The following is a 10,150-nucleotide window of genomic DNA, read 5'->3' on the forward strand; positions in this document are numbered from 1 at the left end:
GTATAAAATAACTAGCCACAAAACACTATACAATGGCCATATTTAAAAAGTTTACACTAATGTAAAATAAAAAAAAAAACAGATTCTTTGCATTTTTTTTTTGGTTTTTATTATCAACAATCAATTTGAATGGCACAATTTCTGAGAAGAAGAAAATTAAAAAAAAAATCAAAGCAAAAAATGCACATGTAAAAAAATGGGATTCATTTAAATAGAAGCATTCATAATAACAACAACAACGTATAAATAACTTTGAAGTCCAGAAATCATTTCTGCTGATTCTGCCCCACACCATCTCTAATGGGAAGAAATAGACAACATGCAAATTGTAACAAAAATAAACGTTATGTTTTGTTGTGAAATCCAGCTTCATTGAATGAAACAAGGAAACGAACGGACAAACAAACAAATTGAACCCATAAAATCCTTATATTTTATTTTTATTTTCTCATTAAGACACAAAGCAGACTAGAGGGTTCAGCATGACTTACTTCCAACGACGGAGACAATTTGTACTTATATTAACACTATACAACTGCCACATTACACAGAAAATAGAAAGCATACCTTTTAACATCCAACTAATATCTAGAATTTTTGTTGTGCCTTATTTCTTTTTTTTAAAAAAAAATGTTTAATTTGCTTGAATCAACATAATAAATAATTACAACCATAATCGATGTACAGATTTAGTAGGATAAAAAGACAGACCCCCCCTTAATGCAGTGCAATTTTCAGCTGTAGATTTTGTTACATTTCCCTAAATATTTATTGGAGAAAATACATATTTGGGGGCATTATTTGATTTATAGTAGAAAGATGGGATTTGTAGTTGTGGAATGCATCTGTTTGCCAAAATTGTGTCCCTAAATTGATCAGTTATACAATTCCAGCACCCCTCTACTGATGAAGCCTGTTGGGGTCCATGTTGGAAGCTGTATATTAAGAACAGCTGGAGGGACAAGACATTGACTTTTCTAAGCCAGAGAGCTAGTGCTCTATCTAGATACAATGTATCTGCTGGTTTCCCATGCTCCGCCCATCCTCACTGAACCACTTTCTGTAGAAGAACCATTTGTTCTTAATAAAAAAAACCTGGGTACCTTCTTAGACAAGGTCTTCTTCCCTGGAAACATGTTTTTTTTTTTTTGAGTTATGGAGTCCACAGAAATGTGGCTCTCAAAAGCCACCAGCTTCCTTTATGTGGCCCTTAGTTTCACTGCTTTGAAGAGGAGAATTGATGTTGAGGGTCCATCTCACCAGAAAGGTTGCAGGCAGCCCTGGCCCTTATCAATGTTACTCTCAGAGTTCTGTTTCTCATGAAGCACAAGAGCAAGGCCCAGGTACCTAAGAGGAATAGTAGTGTTATGTAGAAGGATAAGGCTGGAGTAGAGTTCAGAACATGCTCTTGACTAGAGTGGCTTTGACGCTGTTGGGTCTCTGCAGAGAAGATAAGACACTGGCGAAGGGACCACCTAAGGAGTCAGGGATGGAGGTGATGGTGCCTCCTGGTCCAGTTGCCCAGCCTTGTGATCCACCTGTAGGTCCCACAACTGATGCTGATGCCAAGCTTCCAGGCCCCTGCACCCCGACCTTGCCTGGCTCCTGTGGGACCCCATTTCCCTGTGCCCCGCTAGGACTTGGCCCTCCACCACAGCTGGAAGTGGGGTTTGGGTTGTTTCCAGGCCCCCCAGTGCTGTCAGGATCAGTGCTCTTGGAGTCCTTGTTCTCTTCGTCCCGCGAGGAGTCGGATTTCTTGCCCGAGGAACCGTTCTTAGCTGCTGCCGCTGCCGCCGCTGCTGCTCTTTCCATCTTCCTGAATTTGGCCCTGCGGTTCTGGAACCAGACCTGAGAGAGAGAGAGGGAACAAATGAGGGTTAGACGGAGTGAAGCAACAAGCCATGAAAAAAGCAATTATTATGGGTCATTTCAGGCACATGATGTGGGGAAAGAAAGTCAAATATTTGCACCTTACAGGCATGGAACTTTGCAATTAATATTAATATTTGCAATAGTTTGTGGTTAAATTATTTGGCTTGTATTTTGACATTGTATGAAAGATGTAATGTTATCTTGCTGCTAGCCCTGGGACCCTGGCAACCAAAATAGTTACCTTACATCAGATTTGTAACTGTATTCCTTGTTTGTTTAACCGGTGACTTGTGACTAAGGCATGGGGACCTAGCAACCAAACGGTAGCTCCAGTGCTGCCTTCCACCCATCTACACATATGTTCATACACACAGACTTTTCTGGCTGCTGCCAACCTCACAGTGATGCTGGGAGCTGGAGGTATTACAGGATTTAGTAGTATTTCAAGGGATACTGTCATGGGAAAACATGTTTTTTTTGTCAAAACACATCAGTTAATAGTGCTGCTCCAGCAGAATTCTGCACTGAAATCGATTTTTCAAAAGACCAAACAGATTTTGTTATATTCAATTTTGAAATCTGACATGGGACTAGACATTTTGTCAGTTTCCCAGCTGCCCCCAGTCATGTGACTTGTGCTCTGATAAACTTCAGTCACTCTTTATTGCTGTACTGCAAGTTGGAGTGATATTACCCCCCACCCAGCAGCCAAACAAAAGAACAATGGGAAGGTAACCAGATAGCAGCTCCCTAACACAAGATAACAGCTGCCTGGAAGATCTAAGAACAGCACTCAATAGTAAAAGCCAAGTGAGTCCCACTAAGACTGATTCAGTTACATTAAAGGGATACTGTCATGGGAAAAATATTTTTTTTTTCAAAATGAATCAGTTAATAGAACTGCTCCAGCAGAATTCTGCACTGAAATCCATTTCTCAAAAGAGAAATCTGACATGGGGCTAGACATGGGGCTAGACATATTGTCAATTTCCCAGCTGCCCCAAGTCATGTGACTTGTTCTCTGATAAACTGCAATCACTCTTTACTGCTGTACTGCAAGTTGGATTGATATCACCCCCTCCCTTTCCCCCCCCCCCAGCAGCCAAACAAAAGAACAATGGGAAGGTAACCAGATAGCAGCTCCCTAACAAAAGATAACAGCTGCCTGGTAGATCTAAGAACAACACTCAATAGTAAAAACCCATGTCCCACTGAGACACATTCAGTTACATTGAGCCTAAAGTGCAGGCACAAGTCACATGACCAGGGGCAGCTGGGAAATTGACAAAATGTCTAGCCCCATGTCAGATTTTTAAATTGAATATAAAAAATTTGTTTGCTCTTTTGAGAAATGGATTTCAGTGCAGAAGTCTGCTGGAGCAGCACTATTAACTGATATATTTTGGAAAAAAAACAAATTTTTCCATGACAGTATCCCTTTAAGAAAAGGCAAGTGACACAGATAGTGAGAGGCTGAAGTCAGAGGGGCATCAGTATGAGACAGAGAGGAGGGAGGAGACTGCTGAGCAAAGGGGAGAAAGAGAAAGCTACTGTATTCAGCATGACAATGGCAGGCAATGAGTCTGACAACAATCAGCCACGATTCACATAGAGTAGATAGAGAGGAGGAAGTGACAGGGGTAATAAGAATAGAAGGAATGAAATAATAGGAAGGAGAGAATGAGTTGGGATAGTGGGTGGGAGGCAGGAATTCCAGCAATGCCCCATAGGGGACAATAAGGACCAACAGTTAAGGACAGGGGTATGTACATCAGAGGCTCCCACCTGCCTTCCCTCTCACACTAACTACAACTGACCACCCACCCTCCATACATTTCTGTAATAGTCTTATGTACTTAGGGTACCATATATCTGCGAATATGACTATATACAATGATTGTTATATATCTGCAATATTCATCTATACAGGGGATGCGACACACCTGTCATATTCCAATCTATGATATCATATCTTATTCCAATATATTTTATTATCAATCTGTAATAAATCTGTCATATTCCTATTTATAATGGAGCTGTGATATATCTGACACATTTCTATATAGGAGGTGCCATGAAGCTATCCTATTGCTAATATACTAGTCTCATATATATATGTGTGTAATATTCCAGTTATGTGACTGGTAGATATTTGTAGTATTCCAAGTTCACAGGAATGGGAATAAAAAATCTATCCACCATTTTCCATCAATCATCACTGTCTGTCCTCTATCCCCATATACTTTACCTGTCTGATGTAGAGCATCATCTATTTATAAGAAATAAATCAAAATATGATATGATGGATATGAAGTTGTATGTGAAGCTGTACATAATGGTCAGGCACATGGGTATAGTATTATGGGGAGAATAAACCCACTAGCCCCTATGTCTCTTTACCTGCACTCTGGCTTCGGTCAGGTCTATCTTGAGTGCCAGTTCTTCACGGGTGTAGATATCAGGGTAATGGGTCTCTGCGAATACCCTCTCCAGTTCCTTGAGTTGTGCGCTGGTGAAGGTTGTGCGTATCCTTCTCTGTTTCCTCTTCTCATTCAGCCCACCGTGATCAGTGAATAGCTTGTAAGGAACTGTCAATTAAAGAGCAAACAAATGCCACTCATTAATAGGGAGCAGACCAGGAATAAAAGAGAATTTCGTTAGAGAACAACATCCCCAAACAAACTATACCAAATATAGTTATTTATCAGGGTTGGCATTTGTGATGCCCTATTGATAACATGCCTGTGCCAAACTGGATCCCATAGACACATTTTCTGTTACTATAAAAGACAGTGGTAACATAAATGTATCATTAGAGTTAAAACAATTCTATAGAATATATTTAGATAAAAAAATGATTTGTGAAAATAAAAAATAAATAAATAAATGATGCGGATCTGATAATTCCAAGCAACCCTGAAAGCCACACTGAAGTGAGAGGAGCGGCAGCCCCTGCGGCAGCCCAAGCGGCAGCATTTTAGGACAGTGCCAGTGATGAGCTCCCCTCTCTCGACTTATTGAATTATTTCCCAAGCTTTGCGCGTCTGATCGCCCAGTAAATAAATTATGCCCATCATTTTGGCAGCTTAAGATAATTTTTTTTGTTAACGGTTCGGGTGTGACTAGGATAGTGTAACCCTGTAACTGAATTACTCCTCGCCTGCAATCGCTCCTAACCTGATAAATTCTTTCATTTGTGTAAGCAAATTTCGTTTGGTAAATACTAAACACGTTTCCAAATGCAATCAAGGCTTTTCCTCGTGTATACAAGAAGGGGAGAAGCTGCTAGGACTTGGGAGAGTTTGGAAGAGGGTCCTTACCTGCTGCATAGGGGCTGCTCTGATGGTCTCTGAGAGTGCCAAAGCTGCAGGATCCGGGGGTGAGGGATGGGCAGCCAGAAGTGGCCCCAAAAGTGGTCCTGATAGGATTATACTGGAAGCCGCTGGCTTGGCTGCATGAGCTGAAATCAGCATAGGCTGAGGCCAGACTAGAAGTGTCCATGCCAGCCATGCAGGACTCATAGGCGGAGGAATTGAGGTAAGAATATTCCATTTTATACATTGAAGAGGCTCTAGAAGTGTCACCCTGGAGGTGGCTGCAGATATTGGAGGAGCTGAGGCTGAAGGCTCTGGTAGGAGATGTGCTCTGCTGTGTGCCTGATTCAACACTGGCCTCCTTACTTGCTGCAGAACCCACTTTTATGAAAAAGCCTCCTATGAGCTGCCTCGCCTGAGGTCTCCAGAGCATAGAGTCCTCATCATAAACTTGGCTCTTTCCACTTGGACAATAGCAAAGCGTTGGTCTTATTGCCGGCGCTTTTTACATGACAATAACTCATCAGTCTATTGGGCTGCCACTGGGGGGGACCGGGCTGTCCAACCTCCCTATCATTGATTCCTGCATCTCTAATTAGGGCCTGAAAAAAAGGTGCAATAGAGAGAAGCGTAGGGAAAAGCTGACAGTTTTGGGATATTTTTAGGCTTATATCTGGCAGTGCAATGGGGCAGTGAAACCCACCAGTCTCATTCCTATTGTGTTTATTCAATTTTAAGTGGTCATTTGACCAAATTGACAAATATGAAACTATTATTCACTGAGCATAATTAAAACTCGCTTTTTTTTATTTTTTAATGGACAGAAATTAAATATTATTTCCAGTGATATTAGGGCTTCTGATTGGACCCGATACCACTGGAAAGTAAAATTGCAGCTTCTCCACACATCTCTATGCATTTATTTTACAAATGAAAATTAGCACCTCATAATAAAAACAAAGTATATATAAAATGAGCTTTTGTGCTGCTGTAGAACTACAACTACCGACAGCCGCTGCAGCCTTGCTAGTGGGGTGGATAGTTGTATATTTCTAAAGGTCCGTATATATCTCTACTTATGTGAAATGTTGATTTTAGTATATGTTGTAAAAATAAAAGTCCAGTATATGCAAGTCGTTTTATATAAATGACCATGAAATATAGTGGATATTATACCCCCTACTGTAATTAAGTCTGTTAGATGTCGCAGAGGAGTTCAGTGACCATATAAAAGCTACAGACATTAGGCGGTGACTCGTAATAGCCTTTTAAATGTTTGTAGGGAGATATTGTCCTTTATAAAGTGCAAGTAATAAATTAAGTATTTTACTTCTGAGTTTAAAATGTGGAATTGTTCCACACAGCCCCTCTAATAATTCTGCTGAGGATTTTGCAGCAACCCCAGACAAGTAACCAACTTCCCGCTATCACCTTTATCCTCATCCACAACTCCCTGCACCCTCCCTACTAAGCATGCCCTCCAGTACTAGCCAATTCTTTATTTATCCATCAAGTCTTAATGGCTTCTCTTACCTCTTGCTGATATATTTGACTAGATTCCCTTCCCCACTTATGCAGAACTCCCAGACACCCGCTGTAATTTCCAGCACCCACATCTCCTACATCTGCTTGTGCTTTCTGCTCTCTGGGCGCACAAAGTCCAGTTTCTGCATTATCTTAATAATACTTTTTCATTCCCAGGACCTTCATTCTGATGTTTGTATAGCTGACAGCAGATGTCCATTTTCCTAACAGAGAAGGTGCCTATGTTGCTGCCCAATAAACTTGCCACCCTCTTGTTGGTGCTACTTGTGCTGACAGGATACAGTTCCTCTCCCTTCATGACCCAATTGTACTTATTTACTGATGGACCGTGTCTCCCCCTCCTCCTCTCATTCTCTCTAACAGGCAGATCCCTTCTTCTTTTCCCATTTTTGTGATACAATTCCTGAGTCCCACCCTGGACAAGTTAATTGATAGCCAGTTCTTTTTTGCTCTCCCACCCATAATAGTTAACTGACAGATTGTTTCTTTTCCTTGTCTTTTTCCTCTCCCCACTGTAATACATTTAGCTTTAATCACCTCCCAACTATTTCTAAAGGCAACAGTTCACCAGTAGTAAGTCATTTAGAGCAGACATAAAGCATTGGCTATGAGGCTTGTCTCACTATGATGCTGGACAGGTCTAGACTGGGAGGCAAAATAGGTCCTGGTATTTTAAGTAAATAGAGGTCCAACCAGTCCCCCACCAGCTCACTCCACTGTGACTGTCTATGGCATTTTACAGCAGCCCTTCTGGCATTTGCCAGAATTCACAGATTGCCAATCTGGGCCTAATGCAGTTCAGAGGAATAGACAAATAACAGCAGGACACTGTCGCTTCTTTTATTAATATTGGCAGGACAAGGACGCAGGGAATGGGTGTCTGTGCTCCTTAAGAAGCAAACCCCATATTGCGCCATTGATAAGGTTAACATTTACAACTTGGATTTATTGAGAAACGACTAACTTGTAGATTATCAATACATACACATATACAGAGGATCGCTGGGCATATTGAAGGCAATTCCTATTAAGAATGGATTTTGCTGATAACTCCCTTTTATTGCCAAATGATTGTTATAATTAACTGAATTGCAAAGTAAACAGCAGGAGTGACTCCTCAGCAGTTTCACCTGGACAATATCACCTGCCTATGATCTGAAATTTGTTATCTTTTTATATTCCTTGCTGGCAGTTTCCAGGTGGGGACACAAGTTTTTAGCTGGAAGATCAATGTTACAAAACATAGTCAACATTTTGCATATGTTATTAGCACCCATTCAACCTGACCACCCCTGCAGCTTAAGCAGAATGCCCCCAACCTGTGCCCAAAACCATCATATCATTGCGAGTGTCTGTGAATGTGACGCACCCGGGGCTCCTCTCTCTCTAACAGCAACAACTGAACTCCCTGCTCCTCTCTGTCTGGTATCCAGCCAATGCAGGGTCAATTGTTCTATTCATTTCAATGTATGCAAAGCTTAATTGATGCTAATCTTTCTCTCTACTGCTAATTGTATGGCCGTCCCTTGCAGAGCATCTCATTGCCTGCAAGTGTCTCCTCTGTCCTGGGGAAATATCTGCCCCTGCTTCAAAATACCCTAGAAAAAATATGTAAAAAATATAAAATAATCACTTTTATTTAAATAAAATAAAATAAAAAATCCCCAGAAGAAACCATAAAAAGGCTATAGACCTATGTACCTATAAAAATTATGAATAATTAAAAGTGTTGATATCACTCCAATTTGCAGTATAGCAGTAAAGTAGTAACATGAATCAAAGTAATATTAAAAGAATGAATTATTTGGTTTAATTAGTAGCATTAAATCATATTCCTGTTAACTTCGCTTTGCAGCAAATACAGAAAAGAGCAGTGAAATCAAACGAGTCCTTTCAGGTTGCTGATGTGAAGTCTGAGAGTAAACATTTGATGTTGTCATTGTTGATTTTTGTTCCTATATTTTGATAAAAAAATCATGGAAAAATTTGGACTAAAAAATCTCCCCACATATATTTGTTTTAGAAAACTGATATAAAATACATACATTTTTCAGTCATTTTTTTTATAGTTACCTCCCCTCAGGAATGTCTAAAATAAATTTGCTACAAAATATCAAATGCGCATATCAGTTCAAATATGTGGGTTGAAATGTGTTAAAAACATTTAAAATCTTGCATTGAGACCAAAAAAAAAAAAAACAGATTCTCTAAAATGTTGATGACAGTGAGAGGAGCGGCAGCCCCTGCGGCAGCCCAAGTGGCAGCATTTTAGGACAGTGCCAGTGATGAGCTCCCCTCTCTCGACTTATTGAATTATTTCCCAAGCTTTGCGCGTCTGATCGCCCAGTAAATAAATTATGCCCATCATTTTGGCAGCTTAAGATAATTTTGTTGGCGGTTCGGGTGTGACTAGGATAGTGTAACCCTGTAACTGAATTACTCCTCGCCTGCAATCGCTCCTAACCTGATCAATTCTTTCATTTGTGTAAGCAAATTTCGTTTGGTAAATACTAAACACATTTCCATTTCCAAATGCAATCAAGGCTTTTCCTCGTGTATACAAGAAGGGGAGAAGCTGCTAGGACTTGGGAGAGTTTGGAAGAGGGTCCTTACCTGCTGCATAGGGGCTGCTCTGATGGTCTCTGAGAGTGCCGAGGCTGCAGGATCCGGGGGCGAGGGATGGGCAGCCAGAAGTGGCCCCAAAAGTGGTCCTGATAGGATTATACTGGAAGCCGCTGGCTTGGCTGCATGAGCTGAAATCAGCATAGGCTGAGGCCAGACTAGAAGTGTCCATGCCAGCCATGCAGGACTCATAGGCGGAGGAATTGAGGTAAGAATATTCCATTTTATACATTGAAGAGGCTCTAGAAGTGTCACCCTGGAGGTGGCTGCAGATATTGGAGGAGCTGAGGCTGAAGGCTCTGGGAGGAGATGTGCTCTGCTGTGTGCCTGATTCAACACTGGCCTCCTTACTTGCTGCAGAGCCCACTTTTATGAAAAAGCCTCCTATGAGCTGCCTCGCCTGAGGTCTCCAGAGCATAGAGTCCTCATCATAAACTTGGCTCTTTCCACTTGGACAATAGCAAAGCGGTTGGTCTTATTGCCGGCGCTTTTTACATGACAATAACTCATCAGTCTATTGGGCTGCCACTGGGGGGGACCGGGCTGTCCAACCTCCCTATCATTGATTCCTGCATCTCTAATTAGAATTTAATAGCGCACCATTACGCACGAGCCTCCGTCCTCCCCTCTATGCAGCTCCCCTTGCCCTTTAATTCAATCACACTCTGTGCAAATAATGAAAGTTGGGTGACGATTTTCCCTGATCCAATTTCCCCACCAGCTTTTTAAGCCATTTTAACCGATCGCCTATACCTTGGGCAATAAATGGAGTTGCTGTGCCTCTCTCGTTCCCCTCG

At 41.3% G+C, this 10,150-nt stretch overlaps 1 protein-coding gene across 2 annotated transcripts; it reads right to left on the reverse strand.

Annotated features, from left to right (window-relative positions):
• Nucleotides 1-625: 625 nt before the first annotated feature.
• On the reverse strand, nucleotides 626-9,907 carry phox2b.S (paired like homeobox 2B S homeolog). Of its 2 annotated transcripts, none has more exons than XM_041576090.1 (3): nucleotides 9,345-9,907; nucleotides 4,273-4,460; nucleotides 626-1,848 (listed from the first exon to the last, which is right to left on the reverse strand). In XM_041576090.1, exons 1-3 carry the CDS (start codon nucleotides 9,769-9,771, stop codon nucleotides 1,396-1,398), a joined length of 1,068 nt encoding a protein of 355 aa, XP_041432024.1. In that variant the 5' UTR covers nucleotides 9,772-9,907; the 3' UTR covers nucleotides 626-1,395.
• Between the last annotated feature and the right edge of the window lie 243 nt (nucleotides 9,908-10,150).

This window comes from Xenopus laevis, chromosome 1S, assembly GCF_017654675.1.
Source record: "Xenopus laevis strain J_2021 chromosome 1S, Xenopus_laevis_v10.1, whole genome shotgun sequence".
Lineage (NCBI taxonomy): Eukaryota > Metazoa > Chordata > Amphibia > Anura > Pipidae > Xenopus > Xenopus laevis.